We start from the raw sequence: 25,216 nt of genomic DNA on the forward strand, positions 1-25,216 counted from the left end.
AAAAAAAAAAATTCGGAAATTCCGGCCAAACAAGGCCTTAGCGTGCGCCGCGTTCCCTCCGATTCCGGCCGCCTCCGGTAACCTTTCTTCGATCGGCGACCATTTCCCGAACCGCCTCGATGAGACGAAGAAAAGCCCTCAAACAATTTTAGATTTCGTGTTTGTTTGAAACCGGAATTTCAGATCTACGAAATTGCCATATGAACCCTAACCCGAAAAGTATTTCGTCCAATTACCCTACCAATCCTACTCCGATTTTCAATTAAATTTACCCAAACAATATACGATGTATGGGTAACTTTTCCCAACAATCAATTGCAGGATCGGATTAACCGATCGGAAACGCCCAAATTCAAGTGAGCCCGTCGATTTTGATCGAGTTCCGGCGAAATTAAGTAGTTTTCCGACCGATTCTGGCCGTGCCACCACCGGTTCCGTGACCCTCACCCCGTCGCCGTCCTACTCGTTTGCTCCGACCATACTCCGGCGAGTCAACCCGGCGAGTCAACTCGGCCGAGTCAGCGAGTCAACCCGCCAGCGTACGCCCTTCGATTTTTTCGTAGGAAACTCCGAATTCGGTCCCGTAAACTGATCTGAAATCCTCTCGATATACTCTTCGAATCCATATGTCTATCTTAAAACTTTCTATTTTGGGAATTTTCGAAGAAACTTTTAATTTTCAGTACTTTACTCTATCCTGATATTTTATCATATTTATGATATTTTGAGCATTTTCTTTTCTTTTTTTCAGGAAATGTCTCCCCAATTCCGCACTCGTGCCCAAGCTGCAATCCACATGAAGCAGCTAGCCATTGATAATCAGTCGCGCCTGATAAAGCGCCTTAGAGCCAGACTAGGTGAGAGAAGACGGGAGAATGCGATCTTAGCCACAGAGAAGGAGGTAATACGAACCCAGCTTAACAACGCTATCTACCAGGGAGAGTTGGTAAGAGGAGATAACATGGACTTGAGGGATGGCATAGAACACGGCTTGCATCGAGAGAGAAAGCTGCACGAAGACATCGACCGATACCGAAAGGAATTAGAAGAAGAAAAACAGCAAAATGCCAGGAGCAAAAAGAGACTGGAGAATTTAAGTGAGGCTATAAACAGCATTTCAAAGGTGAACCATCATCTGGCTCAACAGGGTGAGGTACTGAAGAACAAGATCAAGCAGAATAAGAGGGATTACGAACTGCGCCACCAGCTTACCATTGATATGTTGGACGAGGCAGAGGCAGACGTTCAGGGATGGAAGACACAAGTGGCCCAGCTTAATGCAGAGAATGCCCATCTCACTCATATGGTAGAGCTACTTCAGGAAGGAGAGCCGGAGGAAGAACCGGAAGAGGAAGAGCCGATAGAGATTGAGGAGCCTATAGCAGCCATTGGGGATGGAGAGATAGAGGATTAGGCTAGGATGTCTTAGTGATTTTGTTCTAGGAGTTTATTTTACTTTTCCGTTGTTGCTATTTTATTCAGTACGACTTTTAATTCTTTTAGATTGGTCATGTTCATTTTAGTTCTTTTGAGAAATCAATAAAAATTTGTTTTATTTGGTTCATTGATTTCAATTTATTTCAGCACAATCTATTGTATGAACTTTACTCGTACAAATTCTTAGAACTTGCGATACGATTGTAGGAAATGGCCGGCAGACCCCCGAGACAGAACCGCAACCCGCGTTACGCTAATACCGACCGTGAAGGTAGACAGGAGGATGGACAGGGAAATGGACCCCCGCCTGCAGTCAACTTAAGCCGAGCTGATCTTATGGCCATAGCCACCATTGTAGCGACAACACTGCAAGGATTGGGAAATCAGAACGTCAATCAGCCACCACCACCTCCACCACCAAATGGAATCAAGTTCCACTATGAGTCACTCCGCAAAAATAGATGTCCAACTTTCAGTGGAGCTGCTGACCCTGAAGTTAGCCAGAGCTGGCTAAAAAGTGTAGAGACGCAGCTGCGACTATTGGAAGTTCCCGAAGCACTGAAAGTGGACGTGACTGTGCCGTTCCTAGAAGATAAAGCGGGAAAATGGTGGGAAGCAATCTCGCCAGCCATGACAGCTGCAGGACCAATGACTTGGCAGCGATTTCGAGAAGCCTTTCTGAAACAGTATTTTCCGGCCGAGGTCAGACTGCAGAAACTAAGTGAGTTTGAAAACTTCACTCAAACTCCGGATATGTCGGTTGTGGAATACACCTCCCAGTTTAATGCCCTTGGATCTTATGCTCCGGCCATCATGGCGGACGAAGTTTTGAAATTGCACCGTTTTAAAAAGGGATTGAACAGCAGGATCCAATCGGCCCTAGCAGTCTACCAACCCGCGAATTTTTCAGATCTAATGGGTGCAGCTATCCGAGCTGAAACTGACATCCAGCGCAGAGAGAAGGAATTTAAGAACAAAAGGCCCATGAATAATCAGCCCTCACGCAGTAATCAGACTTTCAAGAAGCCTAACCAGTCCGGTGGACCATCAAAAGGACCTTCGCCTACCTCAAGCTACCAGGATATTAAGCCTTGCCCAACTTGTCACTTACGACACCTGGGAGAATGCCGAAGAAACAGTGGAGTATGCTTCGGATGTGGGAAAGCGGGACACCGAATTGCCGAATGTCCTACTGCCGCCAACCAAGCAGCCGGGCCCAACAAGGGAACAGGGCCAAATACAGGAGCTAACCCCAACAAGCCAAAAGAAGGCAAGCCTAATGCCAGGGTCTTTGCTATGACTCAAGAAGAGGCCGACGACGCCACTGAAGTCGTGTCAGGTACCATTCTTATTCAAAAAGTGCCTGCTTATGCGTTATTTGATTGTGGTGCCACGCATTCATTTGTATCTAAGAGACTCGCTAAGAAACTAGGACTTAAGCCCGAATTATTAGCCGAACCTTTTCGAATAGCCACACCTACAAATAAGGCCATCGAAACTCACGAGATCCACAGAGACTGTTTGATCAGTATCGGTAATCAGAAATTCAGCACAGACTTAATACAAATAGTCATGGCCGACTTCGACATCATCCTAGGGATGGATTGGTTAGCCAAAAACAATGCAATAGTGGACTGTAAAGGGAAAAGAGTTAAACTCCGAACCCCGAATCAGGAAGAGATCGTGTATCATGGTAAATCCAAGGAACGGAAATCACTCCTTTCCGCTTCCCAAGCATGGAAGGCAATGAAATCCGGAGAAGATATCTACCTAGCAATGGTTAGCGAAGTGCAAGGAGAGGCCGAACTAAAGATAGAAGACATCCCAATAGTATGTGAGTTCCCGGATGTTTTTCCAGAAGAACTCCCAGGGATAGTCCCGGACCGCGAAGTTGAATTCGAAATTAATCTGGTTCCTGGTGCAGCTCCAATTTCTAAAGCACCTTACAGGATGGCGCCAGCTGAACTCAAGGAGCTAAAAGAGCAACTCCAAGAATTGCTGGACAAAAAGCAAATTCGACCTAGTGTTTCCCCATGGGGAGCACCAGTACTTTTTGTAAAGAAGAAAGATGGGAGTATGAGGTTGTGCATCGACTATAGAGAACTAAACAAGATCACTGTCAAGAACAAGTACCCCCTCCCGAGGATTGACGACCTATTTGATCAGCTTAAAGGAGCCGCAGTCTTTTCGAAACTGGATCTGAGGACGGGATACCACCAACTGAAGGTCAGGGCGGAAGATATCCACAAAACAGCTTTTCGGACAAGATATGGACATTATGAGTTCACAGTGATGCCTTTCGGGCTGACCAACGCACCTGCAGCCTTCATGGACCTAATGAACAGAGTTTTCAAACCATTCCTGGATCAGTTCATAGTAGTATTTATTGACGACATCCTCGTCTACTCTTCCAACGAGCGAGATCACGAAGAGCATCTGCGCATTGCACTTCAGACTTTGAGAGAAAAGGAGCTCTATGCTAAGTTTAAGAAATGTGAGTTCTGGCTAAAGAGTGTATCCTTCTTAGGACACGTAATCTCTGAAGCAGGAGTATCAGTGGATCCCAGGAAAGTCGAGGCAATTACAGAGTGGCCGAAACCTAAGAACGCCACCGACATCAGGAGCTTTCTTGGACTAGCAGGTTATTACAGGAAGTTCGTCGAAGGTTTTTCTTCGATCGCCATACCACTGACGAAACTCACTCAGAAGAATTCCAAGTTCGTCTGGGACGAAGGTTGCGAGAAAAGTTTTCAGACACTAAAAGAAAAGCTCGCATCCACGCCAGTACTAATCTTACCCACAGAAGATAAAGAATTCACCATCTACAGTGACGCATCCAAGGAAGGTCTGGGATGCGTGCTCATGCAAGAGGGAAGAGTGATCGCCTATGCATCGAGGCAGTTGAAACAGCACGAGCAAAACTACCCTACGCATGATCTGGAGCTAGCAGCAGTCGTGTTTGCCTTAAAAATATGGAGACACTATCTCTATGGCGCCAAGTGCGAAATTTTCACAGATCACCAGAGCCTTAAATACCTATTCACCCAAAAGGAACTTAACATGAGGCAAAGACGGTGGATCGAACTTCTGAAGGATTACGATCTGACTATCAGTTACCACCCGGGTAAAGCAAACAAGGTGGCCGATGCTCTGAGTCGGAAAAACGAGAGCAAGATCACCCTGGCCTCACTCTCCGCGAGGCCATGTCTGCAAGAGACTGTAAAGTTAAACCAGGACCGAGACCCTGAGCTAACAAAACTCAAGGGACAAGTTGAAAGTGGGAAGTCTCAAGATCTACAAATCGATGACAGAGGAGTCTTATGGATGAAAGGACGACTGTGTGTACCAGACAGCGATAACCTTCGCCAAGAAATACTGTCAGAAGCACACAAGTCCAAATTTTCAGTCCACCCAGGGAGTACAAAAATGTACAGAGATCTTAAGAGCAATTTTTGGTGGAATGGAATGAAAAGAGACGTGGCAGAATTTGTCGCTAAATGCCAAGTGTGTCAACAGGTCAAAGCAGAGCACCAACGACCTGGAGGATTATTGCAACCCCTGGAAATACCTGAATGGAAATGGGAACATATCTCCATGGACTTTGTGGTAGGGTTACCAAAGTCAAGGCAAGGGCAGAACGGAATATGGGTAATCGTAGATAGACTTACAAAATCCGCACACTTCCTACCCGTCTGTATGAACTACAATCTGGACAAGTTGGCCACACTGTATATGGATAATATTGTACGACTTCATGGAGTACCAGTGAGCATCCTGTCTGACAGAGACCCAAGATTCGTCTCACGATTTTGGAAGAGCTTCCAAGGAGCCATGGGAACAAAAGTGACACTTAGTACGGCCTATCATCCACAAACCGATGGCCAAACCGAGAGGACCATTCAAACTTTGGAAGATATGCTGCGAGCCTGCGCTCTAGAATTCAGTAGCAATTGGAGCAATCACCTACCATTAATCGAGTTTGCTTATAATAACAGCTATCACAGCAGTATTGGGATGGCTCCATATGAAGCCCTGTATGGGAGGAAATGCCGATCACCATTATATTGGGATGAAGTGGGAGAAAAAGTAATAGTAGGACCCGAACTCATACAGACAACAATAGACAAGGTTACAGTAGTCCGAGAGAAACTCAAGGCAGCTCAAGATCGACAAAAGAGTTGGGCAGACCTGAAAAGAAGGCCAGTGGAATTCAATATTGGCGAGAAGGCCTACGTAAAAGTCTCGCCTATGAAAGGAGTGGTCCGATTCAGTAAAGCTAGGAAGCTGAACCCTCGTTATGTGGGACCCTTTGAAATTTTGGAAAAAGTGGGCACGCTAGCATACAGATTGGCACTGCCACCAAACATGTCTAGAATACACAACGTGTTCCACGTGTCTCAACTACGGAAATACATCTCGGACCCAAGTCACGTGTTGGAAGCAGAACCACTCATGATCGAAAGTAACTTGGGAGAAGGGCTGAAATACGAAGAAGTTCCCATTAGAATTGTGGACACCAAGGATCAAGTACTAAGACGACGAATCATTCCTTACGTCAAGGTGCAATGGTCTAACCACACGGAAAGAGAAGCCACATGGGAGCTAGAAGAAAGGATGAGGGACCAATACCCGTACCTCTTCATAGACCAAGCCAACCCAAGTTTCGAGGACGAAACTTCCCATAAGGAGGGAGGGATGTAAAACCCGGGATTTTGTAATATCGTGATCATATCAGTTTAATATCAGGTTAATAATTTGATGGTGTAATCTTGGATATTAATATTTAAATCATTCAGAATATAAGATTTGTTTTAAGGTTATCTAAGTTGAGTAGATAATTGTGTAGATAATTTTATCGTGTACAGAATTATAAAGCTCGAGATTAAGATAATATCATCTATTTTTAAACTTGAAATTTTGGTAGGAATAAATTTATCTCAATCTAAGGAATTAAAGAAGGAATTTTGAAAATAAGCAGATAAATGTCTAAGATTTAGGTTGATATTGAGATACCGGGATAAAAGATCAAATAAGAGATAATAAAATCCCTAGAATTCGAAATCTAACAATATACACCATGAGATTTTCGAAAATTAGGTGGAAAAAAAAGAAGGAGATTTCGGATATCTACCTAGATCACGGATATATCAAGATTTTAGATTTGATTCACAGTTCAAACGCACTATCACGATAGCAGCCAACTCCTATAAATAGAAGGGCCCTAGTTTTCGAAAATCACACCTTAGAATACAGCAAATTTTCGAAAATTCTCCTCTAGTCTCCATAGGAATTTTCGAGCACAGCGAAGCGCTGCCGCCGTCCAGCCGTTGAAGAGGAATTTTCGAAATTCCTGTGCAAGCAACCCTAATTATTCACGTAATTTTTGCATCAAGAATTTAAGGTAAGTGGGCAAATTTTTTTAAAGTTTTAAATTTTTGGGTTATGTGTTTTTCTTTTAAAGAAAAAAATGCGGTCGAACACCGTCTACGTTTTTTAAATCTTGTTACGTTTTTGTGAGACACTGTGAGGATTCCCTGAAAATGGGTGGAATTCCAACATATGGCCCTTAACAGTGGGATAGAACTGTTTTACGGCCTCGCCCCCTTAGAGGATTAAAACTTAGGGACTGACGTCAGTAAACCATGAAAGGTGAAAAATTGCAGTGTTAAAAATTATGAAAAACATGCTGTAAATATATGTTATTTTCGAAAATATGAAATTTTTATGTGGTGTTCGACAATTCCCCCATTTACTGAGTATTCCCAAAATACTCACCCCTTACAACCTTTCCCAGATAAATCCGAAGAGCAGGTAGAAGAAGAAGAATCAGAACAGTTTTGGGGATGGTGATTAGTGGACATGATTATTATTTTTAATTTTAGAAATTTAAAATTTTAGATTAGACGTTTCCGCAAATTTATTTTATTTCAGTTGTAAAGACAGTTGTTTTTTTGAGGAGTTATGAATAATAAACTGGTTTTCGGTTTATACTATGCTACGAGGCTGGTTGTTTCAATGGTGTGATTGTTAAACAACGCCGGTGTCAAATCCCGAGTTTCGGGGCGTGACACAAATAAACATTCATTCGGAGAAGGAAAACTGGAAAAACAATTGAATTGAAAGATTTCACCCCATAAACTTTTTCTTAGACGTGCTTGCTCCTTCCTACAGATAATAAAGTAGAGATATCAAAAAATTGTGAAATGAAAAGGGAAACATAGAATTATGGAGGGAAGCATTCCATACCTACTCATAAATATGATATTGTATACATTCTGCCAACTCAGAACGCACCTCATCAATTTCTTCGCGAGTGTACTCCGATTTTGTGAATTGTGAATTGTGAACACACACACACAAATTATGTTACTAAAAAAAGAATCATTACTGAATTTGCAAAATGTTAAAATAAATCATGTAATTATTTTAAAGAAGCAATATATTATTACTATTGATCGTAGTGAATCTCTCTCGATAGTTGAAATTTCTTCAATAATTTGTCTCATAAATCTCATCACATAATAAACACAATGTTTTGCATCTGGTTGTCGAGAAGGCTATGGTAATTAGAAAGAAATTTTTAAGTAAAAATATACGCATTAAAGTTGTTAAACATAAATTACACATATCTTTCCCACTTACTGCAAAGCATTTTTTCTTCCTTCCTTTGTTTGAATTAAACGATCTCAAGGCCCTTCATACATTAATAATAATTGATATATGATTTTTTTATTGACTAAATTAAATTCTTAATAAAAAAAGAATATTAACTCACATTTCCACTACATATTTCAAGTCCTCATTGCGAATGCGATGATATAGGGAATCCAACAAATAAATAACCTCATTGTAAGGTTCAATGACAGTGAGAATACAATGAAAACTACGTACAAATGCATAATCAATGCATAAAATTCAATAAGTTTTCGAAATGAAGCAGTTGAAAGTGATATTGTAATTCTTACTCACCCAACATTACACGGCACAAAAACTAATCGATCCACTGATGCACCACTGAGCCTATATGCTAAAACACTTGCATTTTTATTCAACCTTTCAAGCTTACCTGTTTTGTCCTGTGTATTTTTTTTCACATATGGAATGCTATGTGGATTGACAAATCTGAATCTCTTCATCTTTTTATCTTTCAACAGCTTTTTGTAAAGATGCCTGCCATTGCAAACATAATTAGCATACTAAACAATAATGTGAACAAGACAAAATGGTGGCACATAATTTTCTGTTATAACAAATCAGATTCCAGGTTCATTATAATGGCAGTAAAACAGAATTTTGGAAAAATAATTTGCTGATATAACTGAAATCAAATCACTTACCATATGTAGCCAACTACACAATTGGCGGAAATTGGCTCCAAATGATATAAAGGAATGATGTCCTCAAGGTGCAAAATAAGTTTATAATCATCTTCAAATACATCATGATCTAAAATCATTGATATGTATCTTCCTTCATCAAGAGCACGCTTTCTATAACAATATAGCATATGTAATGATCTTGGGACACTTGCTGACAAATGTTGTTTCTTTATTGACTGTTCAATTTTCTTCCTTTCGGCCTTCTAATAATTGCAAATGTAAACATATTAGATAGAATGAATAAAGAATTTTTTTGACAATTTAATTTGCAATATAATATCACATGTACCTCATCTTGCTTCACATTCCAGTGTTCTGGTCAAGCGACAAGTGTTGCTACGGCATCACCAATAGTTTCACATTCACTAGGAATTGGAACTGGCAAAGGTGTTGATTTGTCCACTGCTTCATCAATGGAGACCCTTATGCAATTATGGGGTAACGGAACACCATGAATCAATTTATGTTGTCCATCGACACAAACAACTGTACCATATGCAACAATATTTCTGCTACCTTCCAAAGTCAATGCAACTTGTTTACCCTAAAATAAAAGTAGTCATGTCAATAAATTTTACTTACTCTGTTACGTTATTAATACATTAACTACAGCTACTGTTATACCTTTAAAACATCAAATTTGCTAACAATCTACAGCTCAACATCCTCATTTTTCATGTCGCTTTCATTCATTTGATTTAACTTCACTGAGCAATTGTCTTTGTCATCGATCGACATGTCACATGCACCACTTTTATACACAATTGCTTCAACTTTTTTTATACGTGTATCTTGTTCTGAAATTTTCTTCTTTGCTTCCATCAACTCCTTTTATGCTCAGTGATTATATCCTTCGCAACATCAGAACACTTCCATTTTCTACCAACATTGAAATATATCGTTGGAGTGATATGACCTCCAATACCTCTCACATGCCCAGCATGTTCTTCAGTCTCAAGTGCTTTTGTAAGTATACCATCTTTTGTCCTTTCAATTTTCATATTACCCTCCCGCTTTTCTTGTATATAAGCATCATGTTAATGTCATCCATCCTTCCTCGAAATGTTAAAAGCATATGGAATAAGTTTCAACAAGCCAATACCCAATTCGATGGATTAACAGCCATTCTCCAATTTGCTATCAATTATAATGTTCCCTGGATCATAAGATGGGAATATGGATTACAAGACCAGACTAAAGATAAATTGAAAATAAAATTTGTTCCTACTATCTTAGTTAAGAAAATTTTAATAAAATGGTGGGGAAAAGAGGACTTCTTTGCCGAAGGAAAAGTTTATGATCGACAATGAGTCATTGCTCTCGAACCAGCTAAAGAAACTATGAAAAATCTAAATAAAGATATTGCTACACAGGCCACATTGCTCAAAGAATTATTTCAGCATTTGAACAAAGATACTATTACTTCCATGTATACATAAGTATTTGGAGAAAAATCTCAGATATCAACACAAGCATCAACTTCCTCAAAAGGAAAAGATAAAATTGAAGAGGATACAACTATGATAGATCAAGAACAAGATGCTCAAGACTCTTATGAGGAGGATGATCTTTTTGCATTATTGAATGCATAAAGCAGATGATTTCGAGTTATTGGATTTGTGACTAAAAGGTCAATTGTAATAATTGTGGTTTGAATTATTGTGTTTTTAATCCTATCTATTATATTTACGTGTCAGTTTTTTTATTAGTAGTAGTACTGTATATAGTGGATGTACTATTTTCATTTCTTGTCTATTTAAGAAATGAATGCTCTTCGTGCTCCACACGCAGAAAAAACTTCTATTCTCTCTAAATAATAGTTTGATATTTCGAGCAATCTCTTTAGAGTTCTTCAGTACAATTTCATCTCTCAACCTTTAGAATAATGTAAGTTTATGTCTTTTGAATTTCATTACATATATGATCCACCTTTTGATTTCATCATGCCTTCTGCAAATTATCTTTTAAAACTAAAAAAGAAGATTAAATTAATAAAAATTCGAATTGAATTTCTTCAAAATCAATTAAAAAATCCAGAGATAAATCATGTTTATAAATAGTGGTTTACTAATCCAAGTTTAGAAAGATCTAAGCTTGCCTTAAAGGATTTTGAGAAGCAAAAAGTAGGCTTAGCAGTAAATCATAAAAAGTAAAATTTTTTCAAACCAAGATAAAATTCTTAAGTCATTATATTGAAAATGGAATAATGATTCCTATTGAAAGAGCACTTGTTTTTGCAGATAAATTTCCTGATAAAATCACTGATTTAAATCAATTACAAAGATTTCTTGGTAGTCTTAATTATATAAGAGATTTTTATAAAGATCTCGCTCAAGATTGTAAATTATTATTCCAAAGGTTGAAGAAAAATACCCAGCCATGGGCTAATAGTCACACTTTAGCAATACAAAAAATAAAAGAAAGAGTTAAAGAACTCTCATGCTTAGCTATTGCTAATCCTGAAGCATTTAAAATTGTCGAGACAGACGCCTCTGATATTGGATATGGAGGAATACTTAAACAAAAAATAGATAATAATTCTAAAAAAATTCTTGTCAGATATACATCTGGAAATTGGAACGATACACAAAAAAATTATTCAACCATAAAGAAAGAAATTCTTTCTATTGTTAAATGTATTACAAAATTTGAAAGTGATCTTTTAAATAAGAAGTTTTTATTAAGAGTTGACTGCAAATCTGCTAAAGATATTCTTTTAAAAGATGCTAAAGTTATAGCATCCAAACAAATATTTGCTAGATGCCAAGCCATATTAGCATGTTTTGATTTTGATATTGAACATATCTCTGGAAAATCTAATTCTTTACTAGATTTCCTAACCAGAGAATTTTTGCAGGGATCAACATTGGAAAACAGTCCTCAAAAGGCCAGCAACAGGCAAGAAGCCAATGAATAAGCCACCTTTTAAAAAGGGTACAAATGTTTCTCAAACTAATGAGACTACTAAAGAGGAAAAATTTGATCCGATAAAAGATATTACAACATATTATATTCATTATTATAATAATGCAATATTTGTTTTTAAGGGTTCTAAAGAAGAACTCAAATATCCTTATTTACTTTCAGGATACCTTAATTGTTGTCCAATAGAAAAAGATCTAAAAGGTCTATCACCTATCCATATAGCTCAAAGCTATTTAATTAAATATTTATAAAGTTTAGGCAATGCCAAATATGTTCAATTATTATGATCATATCATTGCTTGGGATACTATTCTTATATATGAAAATTCTCAACGAAAACATTCCTGGTGGATAAAAGTTTAGTAGGCTTGGGATACTATTCTTATACCATGTCTTGTGGTTTAACTCCTTTTGTTTGGCTTTTTCTAATATTTTATTATAAAAATATAATTCTTGTTCTTGTACTGTATTATGTAAAAGTTTAGTAGGTTTTTGATTTGCCATATTCAAATAATGTTCTATAGTTTTTCTTTTTTCTATAGGATCTTTTAATATATCTATAAGATCTAAAATGAAAGTTTCTTCATTTGATATAACATTTATTTCTAATCCCATAAAATTTATGAGACACGTATCGTAGTCACAATCTGGATTACAAATTTTATTTTCTGATATTTCGAAACCATCATCTGAATCACTATTAGAATATTCAGATAATTCATCATCAATAATGTTAATATAAAAATCTTTTTGTTTGAAATTTTCTTCTTTATTAAGAAGAATATTTATTAATGATTCTTTTAGATCATTATTTATGTTAAGATTATTGATCGTTTTCTTGACATAACACTTATTGGCTTTTTGTCCTATTTTCCCACATTTCCAGCATACTGGAACTTTATTTTGATCATTATTTTTTATAGTCTGTTTAGACCTTTTGTTAAAATATTTCTTAGTTTTATTTTTGTCTTTAAAATAATGTTTTTTCTTTTTAAAAAGAAATCTTTTTCTTTTCTTATCCCTTTTAGGATATTTAATTGGTTGGAAACCTATTTGTTCACAAAAATCACCTATAATATTTCGATTTTCTTCTTTTTGCATATCAAGTTGTCATTTTAACTTGATATTGTTGCAAAGAGTTATTCCTTCGGCAGTTATTTCTGCAGATAAATCACTATAAGTGAGTAAACTCCAATCTATAAAATTTGTTGGAGATTTGGATTTTAATCTATTTTTAACTTTTTCAGCAAAAAGAACAAGAAGTCCTGAAATAAATTTTTCTTTCCAGAAATTTGCATTGCAATCATTTCTGGTTAAAACTTTTGTCATAAAAACATCTTTATACCATCTGAATTCAGATAATGTTGGACATCTTAGATTCATTAAATTTTCTTGAGATCTATCTAATTGAAGTTCATTAGCTCCAATAAAATTAGATAGAATAATATAAATAAGTGTATTAACAACATCAGATTCTTCTCTTCTATTAAGATCAATTATAGAGGAATTAAGAATTTGATTCTTTGCTTCTTTTGAAAGATAAAAATCCCACCAACTTTGAAATTGGTCAGTAAAACCAGTAATAATAGCTTGAGCAATTTGCCTGTCATTATTACCTTTTATTTTTGCGGAAGAAGAGTATATTAACATCTGTTTAATAAAAAATTTTATCTGATATTCAGATTTTCCGTCTATATTCCATTCAGTAATAGCTTCTCCATTAAATTGAACGTATTCTTTCTTTTCTTCAATTTGAAGATCAATTGGTGTCGCCTTTTTATATAAAGGTTTTACAATTAACACCTTATGCATTTTATTAATTTGCATTTCTTCATCTGAAGAGCTTGAAGAATTATCAATTTGTTTAGTTTTCGTTATTACCGAAACAGAACTTTTTTCTTTTATATTAATTTTTTGTAGTATGTCAATTAGATCTTCCATAAAATCATCATCTTTTTTGTAACTTAAAGGAAAATTTTCTTTTTTAAGATTAGGAGGAGATTTTATCATTAAAGTTTTTGAACTTTCACCTCCAAAAGTTTCTTGTTTAGTTTTTGATAAAATTTCTTCTATTCTGGTAGTTTGATTTCTTAAAGAATGTAGAGTAATATTAGTAAAATTATTTTGTTTAATTATATGATCAAAATTACCATTTCCTAATTCAAATTTTATAGGGGCATCATAAATTTCTTTATTACCCTTTTTAATTTGTAAAGTAGTAAATGGGGGATGAACCTCAAATGATTCTTCTCCTGTTTCATGAACGTATAATTTATATGTTGATTCTAGAGTATTTATCAAAGACTCATCTAAAAAATTTGAAAATATTTTACTTCTTTTTGGAAAATATAATTTTTCCATTCATTTGAAAAAATCTAAATTTTATTTAGTTTCTTTTACCCATTCTTCATATCTTAAAGAATATAAAGATTGTTGTTTTGCATTTAAACAACTTAAAAACCATTTTTTCTTATTTTGATTTTTTATTTTATTTAAACTTTTCTGAATCAAAGTGTTATTATTAATGACCATAACGTTATAACCCATATCAGAAAAGGTTGGAGAACTTCTTCTGTTATTAACAGAATAACTTCTTCGAAATCTAGAATTACTAGATTCAGGAAGATCAACTTTATATTCAGGTTGAGATATATTTTCATTGGTTTTTTGAATACCTGATATATTTATTTTTTCAAAATCAGATATAGAAGAAGTAGAATTTCTACTTTCTTCAGGTAGTTTAATTCGTAGATGTCTTTGAGATGAGAATTTTATTTCAACATCACCATCTACATATTGAACAATACTTTCTAATTTTCTAGTTTTTTCTTTAAGAGATGGAGTAATATTCTCCATTTTTCAGATTTCTGGAAGAGTGACTTGACTACAATTAATTGTTTTAGGAATCATGATATTACTTTTATTAATATCAGTTATAAAAAGAGTAGTTTCTCCTCTTTTTGAACTAATTTGATTAGCATTTATTCTAAAATTAGAAATAGTTGAATTCATTACTTTATAACAAATTCTATATAATAGAAAAACATTTTCTGTTCCATTTATCATATCAAAGGCTTCAGTCTTTATATTCAGAGTGAGTGCTTTTATGATATTTGGATCAGAAAGAGATATTGGAAAATTAGGAAAACAACTAAAATGTATTGGTCCTTCACATAATGAGGATTCTATTATTCCTAATAAGGAATCTTCAAATTTATTATGTCTCTGATCTCTGACAATAATTAAAGCAGAAGTATTTAAACCTAGTCTTGCAAGAGGTTTTAAACCTACCTGAATCATATCTAAATGCATAAATTTGTATGATTGCTTATGAATATTCACAAGCTTTTGGGATAGCAAACTAAATGAATCATATCCTCCTTTTAATGGGATTGCTTCTTCTATAGTTTTTATGACATAATCAGATTTAAAATTAAAACTCTCGGATCTATAAATCTTCATATTAGAAGATGCTGGTAATTTCCAGTCTTGAATATTTTTCTCAAAATTTTCGGAAATAATTAATTCTTTGTTTTTATTATTACTAATACTAGAAGATTTCTTCTTAGTAAATGATATTTTTATCTTATCCATAAGAAAATAGAGTAGATACTGTCAAGAATTTACTCTTACCTTACCCTTTAGGCTTTACAGGCTTTCTAGATACCTGACTTAAGGATTGCTCCCAGGTAAAAATACCTTCTTTCCTTTTGAATAAGAGAATTCCTTCACTATGAAGGCTCTGATACCACTTTAAGCAGCAAGTTGTGAACTTTGCTTCTCAAAAGCCTTTAAGGCAAGCTTAGATCTTTCTAAACTTGGATTAGTAAACCACTGTTTATAAACAGGATTGATTTCTGGATCTTTTAATTGATTTTGAAAAAATTCAATTCGAATTTTTATTAATTTAATCTTCTTTTTTAGTTTTAAAAGATAATTTGCAGAAGGCATGATGAAATCAAAAGGTGGATCATATATGTAATGAAATTCAAAAGACATAAACTTACATTATTCTAAAGGTTGAGAGATGAAATTGTACTGAAGAACTCTGAAGAGATTGCTCGAAATATCAAATTATTATTTAGAGAGAATAGAAGTTTTTTCTGCGTGTGGAGCACAAAGAGCATCCACTTCTTAAATAGACAAGAAATGAAAATAGTACATCGACTATATACAGTACTACTACTAATAAAAAACTTACACGCAAATATAATAGATAGGATTACAAATACAATAATTCAAACCACAATTATTACAATTGACCTTTTAGTCACAAATCCAATAACTCGAAATCATCTGCTTTATGCATTCAATAATGCAAAAAGATCATCCTCCTCATAAGAGTCTTGAGCATCTTGTTCTTGATCTATCATAGTTGTATCCTCTTCAATTTTATCTTTTCCTTTTGAGGAAGTTGATGCTTGTATTGATATCTGAGATTTTTCTCCAAATACTTATGTATATATAGAAATAATAGTATCTTTGTCCAAATGCCGAAATAATTCTTTGAGCAATGTGGCCTGTGTAGGAATATCTTTATTTAGATTTTTCATATTTTCTTTAGCTAGTCCGAGAGCAATGACTCATTGTCGATCATAAACTTTTCCTTCGGCAAAGAAGTCCTCTTTTCCCCACCATTTTATTAAAATCTTCTTAACTATGATAGTAGGAACAAATTTTATTTTCAATTTATCTTTAGCCTGGTCTTGTAATCCATATTCCCATCTTATGATCCAGGGAACATTATAATTGATAGCAAATTGGAGAATGGCTGTTAATCCATCGAATTGGGTATTGGCTTGTTGAAACTTATTCCACATGCTTTTAACATTTCGAGGAAGGATGGATGACATTACCCCCCAAGAGAAAAAGAAGATTTTAATCCAAGTGGGGATAAACTGATTAATATCATCTAGATGAAATTTTATCCACCAGGAATGTTTTCGTTGATAATTTTCATATATAAGAATAGCATCCCAAGCCATGATATAATCATGATAATTGAACATATTTGGCATTGCCTGAAAGGTATTTAATTTTCGGGCTTGCCCAAGAGGTAAACCACAATTGGCAGCTGGAATAATTTTCTTGATGATCATTTTAGAAAAGGAAAAATCACGATTTCGATCCATATGTTTAATTTCAACCGAGCCAGTCTCGACTAAAATTGTTTCAAAATAATCTCTATTTTTTCTTACCATTATAGGTTGCAAATCTTTAATTAAATAGATTTGAGCTATATAGATAGGTGATAGACCTTTTAGATCTTTGTCTATAGGACAACAATTAAGGTATCCTGAAAGTAAATAAGGATATTTGAGTACTTCTTTAGAACCCTTAAAGCAAATATTGCATATTATAATAATGAATATCATATGCTGTAATATCTTTTATCGGATCAAATTTTTCCTCTTCAGTAGTCTCATTAGTTTGAGGAACATTTGTACCCCTTTTTAAAAGGTGGTTTATTCATTGGCTTCTTGCATGTTGCTGGCCTTTTGAGTACTGTTTTCTAAGGTTGATCCCTGCAAAAATTCTCTAGTTAGGAAATATGGTAAAAAATTAGATTTTCCAGAGATATGTTCAATATCAAAATCAAAACATGCTAATATGGCTTACCATCTAGCAAATATTTGTTTGGATGCTATAACTTTAACATCTTTTAAAAGAATATCTTTAGCAGATTTGCAGTCAACTCTTAATAAAAACTTCTTTTTTAAAATTTCACTTTCAAATTTTGTAATACATTTAACAATAGAAAGAATTTATTTCTTTATGGTTGAATAATTTTTTTGTGTATCGTTCCAATTTCCAGATGTATATCTGACAAGAATTTCTTTAGAATTATTATCTATTTTTTGTTTAAGTATTCCTCCATATCCAATATCAGATGCGTCTGTCTCGACAATTTTAAATGCTTCAGGATTAGCACTAGCTAAGCATGAGAGTTCTTTAACTCTTTCTTTTATTTTTTTTATTTCTAAAGTGTGACTATTAGTCCATGGTTGAGGATTTTTCTTCAACCTTTGGAATAATAATTTACGGTATTGAGCGAGATCTTTATAAAAATCTCCTATATAATTAAGACTACCAAGAAATCTTTATAATTGATTTAAATCAATGATTTTATCAGGAAATTTATCTGCCAAAACAATTGCTCTTTCAATAAGAATCATTATTCCATTGTCAATATAATGACCTAAGAATTTTATCTTAGTTTGAAAAAATTTTACCTTGTTATGATTTACTGCTAAGCCTGCTCTTTTTGTAGCTTGAATAAATATATTAAGATGTTTAAAATGCTGATTCATATTATTAGAATATATAAGAACATCATCTATATATACTATGATATAATCTATATATGAATTATAAATTTCATTCATAATATTTTGAAATTCCATTGGAGCATTTTTTTTAATCCAAATGGCATTACATTCCATTCATAATGTCCAAATGGTACAGTAAAATTTTTTTTATATTTATCTTCTTTTTTTAGAAGAATTAAAACCCTGATTTTAAATCAAATGGAAAAAATATTTTTTATTTAAATAATCTATTTAATTGATCTCTTTTATTTGGTAATGGATGTTTTATCCATTTTAATGCTTTATTAAGCAGTTTACAATTAATAACAAGTTTAGGAGCTCCTCTTTCTAACTCACCTGCATTTTCTACATAGAATGCTGGGCAACTCCGAGGACTATTACTTGGTCTAATTAATTCTTTTTTAAGAAGACTATCTATTTCTTCCTTACAATATTTTAAAAATCTAGGCCCCATCGCAATTGATCTTGCTTTAGTAGGAATCTTATCATCAGTAAAGTCATCTGTATAAGGTAGACTTACTTGATGTTTTTTCCTGTTCCAAAAGGCATTGGAAAATCTACACATATCTCTTTAGATATAGTGTCAGAAATGATTTTTATTTTTTCTTGGATTTTTTCAGAATTTAATTTTTCTTTAATATTTTTAAGAAGAATTTCATCTTTTAATGGAGTAACAAAATTTTCTTTATTAGTTACTATTTTTTTGTAATATATTAATGGATTTTGATACTGGTATAGTAGTAAATGGAAAAAACGAATCATTACCTTTTATTTTGGTATATAAATCTTTTTCATTAATTTTTTTAATAGCAAACAACATTTGGAAAAAAGGTGTTCCTAATATAATAGGAGTAGAAATATTTTTAATAAGAATAAAAGAAGTATTAAGACAAACTCCTGAATTACATATTGCCACATCAGACAATTTGTAATTAACTATAAGAGGTTGCTTATTAGCAGCTGTTATAAATTGAGTAGTTTTTTTTATAATATTTAGAAGGAATAATTCCTTCACTAATGCAATTTACATTAGCTCCTGTATCTAAAAGTGCTTCTATAGTAATTTTAAATTTTTTATTAATACTAAGTGTTACTTTTGAGTACCACTTTTGAGAAATAATTTGATCAATTTTATTGACCCATATCAATTGATTTATTTCATTATCTTCTTTAGATAAAATATTTTTTTCATTCTCTTCTTCTTCATCAGAAGTAGAATCCTTTTCCCAGATATGATTATTAATAAGACTAAGAGTATTTACTCTTTCTTTTAAATATTTTATCTCAAATTTTATTTGATCTATCTCTCCCTTTAATTCAGAGATAGTAGGTTCTCTTTCCTTTTGTTTGGCTTTTTTTCTAATATTTTATTATAAGAATATAGTTCTTGTTCTTGTACTGTTTTATGTACAAGTTTAGTAGCTTTTTGATTTACCATATTCAAATAATGTTCTATAGCTTTTCTTTTTCTATAGGATCTTTTATCTGATCTATAAGATCTAAAAGGAAAGTTTCTTCATTTGATATAACATTTATTTCTAATCCCATAAAATTTATGAGACACGTATCACAGTCACAATCTGGATTACAAATTTTATTTTCTGACATTTCAGAATCATCATCTGAATCACTATTAGAATATTCAGATAATTCATCATCAATAATGTTAATATAAAAATCTTTTTGTTTTAAATTTTCTTCTTTATTAAGAAGAATATTTATTAATGATTCTTTTAAATCATTATTTATATTAAGATTATTGATCTTTTTCTTGACATAACACTTATTGGCTTTATATCCTATTTTCCCACATTTCCAGCATACTGGAACTTTATTTTGATCGTTATTTTTTATAGTCCGTTTAGACCTTTTCTTAAAATATTTCTTTGTTTTATTTTTGTCTTTAAAATAATGTTTTTTCTTTTTAAAAGGAAGTCTTTTTCTTTTCTTATCCTTTTTAGGATATTGAATTGGTTGGAAACCTATTTGTTCACAAAAATCACCTATAATATTTCGATTTTCTTGTGTTTGCATATCAAGTTGTCTTTTTAACTTAATATCGTTGAAAAGAGTTATTCTTTCTGCATTTATTTCTGCAGATAAATCACCATAAGCGAGTAAACTCCAATCTATAGAATTTGTTAGAGATTTGGATTTTAATATATTTTTAACTCTTTAAGCAAAAAGAACAGGAAGTCCTGAAATAAATTTTTTTCTTTACAAAAATTTGCATTGCAATCATTTCTGGTTAAAACTTTTGTCATAAAAATATCTTTATACCATCTGAATTCAGATAATGTTGGACATCTTAGATTCATTAATTGTTCTTGAGATCTATCTAATTGAAGTTCATTAGCTCCAGTAAAATTAGATAGAGTAGTATAAATAAGTGCATTAACAGCATCAGATTTTTCTCTCCCATTAAGATCAATTATAGAGGAATTAAGAATTTGATTCTTTGGTTTTCTTAAAGATAAAAATCCCACCAACCTTGAAATTGACTAGTAAAACCTGTAATAATAGCATGAGCAATTTGCCTGTCATTATTACCTTTTTTTGCGGAAGAATAGTATATTAACATCTGTTAAATAACAATTTTTATCTGATATTCAGATTTTCCGTCTATATTCCATTCAGTAATAGCTTCTCCATTAAATTGAACGTATTCTTTCTTTTCTTCAATTTGAAGATCAATTGGTGTCGCCTTTTTATATAAAGGTTTTACAATTAACACCTTATGCATTTTATTAATTTGCATTTCTTCATCTGAAGAGCTTGAAGAATTATCAATTTGTTTAGTTTTCGTTATTACCGAAACAGAACTTTTTTCTTTTATATTAATTTTTTGTAGTATGTCAATTAGATCTTCCATAAAATCATCATCTTTTTTGTAACTTAAAGGAAAATTTTCTTTTTTAAGATTAGGAGGAGATTTTATCATTAAAGTTTTTGAACTTTCACCTCCAAAAGTTTCTTGTTTAGTTTTTGATAAAATTTCTTCTATTCTGGTAGTTTGATTTCTTAAAGAATGTAGAGTAATATTAGTAAAATTATTTTGTTTAATTATATGATCAAAATTACCATTTCCTAATTCAAATTTTATAGGGGCATCATAAATTTCTTTATTACCCTTTTTAATTTGTAAAGTAGTAAATGGGGGATGAACCTCAAATGATTCTTCTCCTGTTTCATGAACGTATAATTTATATGTTGATTCTAGAGTATTTATAAAAGATTCGTTTAATTTCTTTTTGAAAAATATAATTTTTCCATCCATTTGAAAAAATCTAAATTTGGTTTAGTTTCTTCTAGCCATTCTTCATATCTTAAAGAATATAAAGATTGTTGTTTTGAATTTAAACAACTTAAAAATCATTTTTTCTTATTTTTATTTTTTATTTTATTTAAACTTTTCTGAATCAAAGTGTTATTATTAATGACTATAACATTACAACACATATCAGAAAAGGTAGGAAAACTTCTTCTGTTATTAACAGAATAATTCTTTTGAAATCTAGAATTACTAGATTCAGGAAGATCAACTTTATATTCAAGTTGAGATATATTTTCATTGGTTTTTTGAATACCTGATATACTTATTTTTAAAAAATCAGATATAGAAGAAGTAGAATTTCTACTTTCTTCAGGTAGTTTAATTTGTAGATGTCTTTGAGATGAGAATTTTATTTCAACATCACCATCTACATATTGAACAATACTTTCTAATTTTCTAGTTTCTTCTTTAAGAGATGAAGTAATATTCTCCATTTTTCAGATTTTTGGAAGAGTGACTTGACTCCAATTAATTGTTTTAGGAATCATGATATTACTTTTATTAATATCAGTTATAAAAAGAGTAGTTTCTCATCTTTTTGAAATAATTTGATTAACTTTTATTCTAAAATTAGAAATATTTGAATTCGTTACTTTATAACAAATTCTATATAATAAAAAAACATTTTCTGGTCCATTTATCATATCAAAGCCTTCAGTCTTTATATTCAGAGTGAGTGCTTTTATGATATTTGGATCAGAAAGAGATATTTGAAAATTAGGAAAACAACTAAAATGTATTGATCCTTCACATAATGAGGACTATATCATTCATAATAAGGAATCTTCAAATTTATTATGTCTCTGATCTATGACTATCAAATCCTCGCCTTCAAAGCTCCTTTCTTTGTTGAGTCTTCTTTTTTTTTTTTTTCCAAATAATAGCTCTATTGATCTCATCAGCATCACATAGTTCAGCAGCCTACAACAAGAACAATCCAGCAAATAGAACAAATTATTTAATGTGAATAAATTGGAGTGTTCATATGGAAATATACTAAAAAATTACTTATTATTTCTTCGACAAAGCCTGCATATCCTTTACGTGCAAGCCTATGAGGATATATATTCTGCTTTCTTCTCTCTTTTTGTTGATCACTTAGTTTCTAGTTATTTCAGAAATTCCACAGTCAAATTTCAATATAAATAATGAATAATGGTAGGCTAATTTTGAAAGAATAAATTAAGAATCTTACAATGAATTCGTCTGACATGCTACTAATGACAAAAGAACTCCAATCATATTTGGTAATTCCATAGCCAGTAGGTGGCTCAATTAACTCTTCTGACTTGTCAAGCTTGCTAAAAATGAATGTTCGAGTGAGATGAGTTTTGTATTAACACCACTTGTTATTTGCTGATTTCAAACAGCCCTTCTTCCATGTTATGTCAACTTTGTACTTCAACTATAAATAAAAAATTGAAAATAAATTCAAAAGATAAACTAATAATAATAAATATATCATATAATCTAAATATTATAGCTGTAAAAACACGATAACTTACTTACATTAACCGATTTCCATATAAATTCTTTAACATCAATTGGAACCCGCTTCCAATTTTTGTAACTAATTTTAATCTTTTTCTCTAGAAAGTATGTCAATATAACTTTGCATTTCAACAATAGCTTCTCATATTGACTGTCCCAGTTTATTGAATATAACATTCTTTCTAATTCCGTGAACCTTTTGTCTAGCAAGCTTATCCATATGTGTCCGTCCTTTAGAAGTTCTTGTGGCTTCGGTATCTGATGATTTCAAATTTTTGTTGCATTCCAAGCTCTCTCCCGTGCTAGCAAACGTAATTTTTTCTTTACCCTTCCCAATAATTGCATGTTGTCTTAATCTCTTACTGTTTCCAACCATGTCATCACCATGAGAACATATTTTAAACTTGGTATCGGATGCCATAAAGTCCACAAATCTGTTGATAAACAAAATTTGTAGTTAACAAATGATATATAGAACAGAATTTATAGGCAGAATTTTGAAAAATAATATGCTTACTATGGAAGCTAAAGAATTGAAAACTTAAACACATTGTACAATTGTTCAACAACAAAGAATGTATGCAACTCTTATATTGCAATACTAAAGGAACAAGTATAACATATAGTATATTGAACAGAAGTTGACAAATATACAATCAATTGATGACCAAACAACAAATTGAGAACCTGCAACAACACGCTAAAAAGGAAGACAATATATCCATATTGTCCACAAAATCATATTTAAAAGTAGTACAACAAATCAATATTTTCCACAAAATCATCTTCAAAAGCAAGATAACAAATCATTAGTTAAATATTGTTAACCCAAGTCCCATAACAGTCTTCACGAACGCATGGTGGTTCATTATCATCTGCTCCGTCAACATCCATTGATGGCAACTCTCTGCTAAAACATTGGTAGTGGAGAATAGTGTATTCACACTCGTCACCCTTTATGTATTCAAAATACTCCCTACTTGGTGTTGCAAGTACAACACTCCATAAAAGATCTCTAATGTAAATTAACTGCTTTGCTTGGCTAGCCAAGATGAAAGAGTCAAATTTGAATCCAATTCTATTAAGGTTTACCAACGTGAACTCAAGATCATCTATGGTAATACCACCATTATTCTCCACCCACTTACATTTAAACATTGGAATTTGAAATTTGTGGTAATCAAGTAACCATATTTTACTCTATAATTCCATAAAAAATCATATCTGTCACAATAGGATTTTTATCATTTGCACTAGCAACTTGTATTGTCTTTGCGACTAAGCAACTCCAGAGTTTTGAACAACTCGTATATCATCACACTCTTTTGAGGCATAAGTTACCCCATCAATCAAATAATCAGAGTACTTTAAGACTTGCTTGCTAGGTCCGCTAGCTATCCAATTCAATCTTTCTGATACTTGATGTGTTGAATGGTCAATTACATGTGCAACCTATATTTCTGTATGTGATAAATTATTTGTCATGCATAAATCCAACCGAAGAATGTATGCAAATACGTATTATATAAGGAACTTACACAATCACACAACCAAATAATAAACGTTCGGTTATGCTTATCTTGTAACCACTTGTTGGACTTAGCCCTATGAGGAAATATTGCAATCAAATACTCCATATGTTCTCTAATGAAATTATTATTAAAAATAAATAACAAAAAGAATGTAAGCAAAGCGCATGAAAGTATTATTAATTTGGAGAAATTACTTGATATAAAGATCAATCTCAACATCATTTGCCTATACATAACGATGTGCTTGCTGCAACTCATCGTGACAATCGGAGTGCACTACTGCACCCGATAAAGGATTCGTAAGTTCTATTTGTCGAAGACTTGATGAGATCCCAATTATGTGCACACTAGACAGATAATCTGCGCAAAATTCAATCGGCTCTTCGGCAATATAACATTCAGTTATACAACCTTCAGCCCGATTGCTATTTTGCACATAACCTTTTAAAATCTTCATGTATCTTTCAAACGGGTACATGTACCTATACTAAACCGGTCTACACAATTTCACCTCCCGCACAAGATGAACAGTCAGATGAATCATTATATCAAAAAATGAAGGTGGAAAATACTTTTTAAGTAAACACAATATCATCACAATCTCTCTTTGCATTTCATCCAACTTTGGCACATCTATTACTTTATTACATAACACATTGAAGAAGAAACACAATCGAGTGATAGTGTCCCTGACATGTTCGGGCAAGATACCACGGATGGCCACGGGAAGCAATTGTTGTATTAAAGTGTGGTAATCGTGGCCAACAAGTATTAATTAATTCATCGATA

The 25,216-nt window shown here is 32.9% G+C and overlaps 2 protein-coding genes across 2 annotated transcripts in view; one reads left to right on the top strand and one right to left on the bottom strand.

Moving 5' to 3' along the window:
• The window catches only part of LOC140977585 (ras-related protein Rab5A-like), a 23,873-nt gene extending 19,500 nt beyond the window's left edge, over positions 1–4,373 (top strand). The window contains exon 7 of the mRNA XM_073442342.1: positions 4,339–4,373. Within this exon, the coding sequence (XP_073298443.1) occupies positions 4,339–4,373 (35 nt within the window). The remainder of the gene's footprint in view (positions 1–4,338) is intronic.
• Positions 1–25,216, bottom strand: part of LOC140976550 (uncharacterized) — a 52,491-nt gene that overhangs the window by 1,797 nt on the left and 25,478 nt on the right. The window contains exons 4-8 of the mRNA XM_073440781.1: positions 8,775–9,019; positions 8,407–8,607; positions 8,213–8,320; positions 7,887–7,994; positions 7,684–7,770 (exon numbers count right to left, since the gene is read on the bottom strand). Coding sequence (XP_073296882.1) covers positions 7,952–7,994; positions 8,213–8,320; positions 8,407–8,607; positions 8,775–9,019 — 597 coding nt within the window. The 3' untranslated portion in view covers positions 7,684–7,770; positions 7,887–7,951. The remainder of the gene's footprint in view (positions 1–7,683; positions 7,771–7,886; positions 7,995–8,212; positions 8,321–8,406; positions 8,608–8,774; positions 9,020–25,216) is intronic.

The sequence above is a fragment of the Primulina huaijiensis genome, chromosome 5, assembly GCF_012295235.1.
Source record: "Primulina huaijiensis isolate GDHJ02 chromosome 5, ASM1229523v2, whole genome shotgun sequence".
Taxonomy (NCBI): Eukaryota; Viridiplantae; Streptophyta; class Magnoliopsida; order Lamiales; family Gesneriaceae; genus Primulina; species Primulina huaijiensis.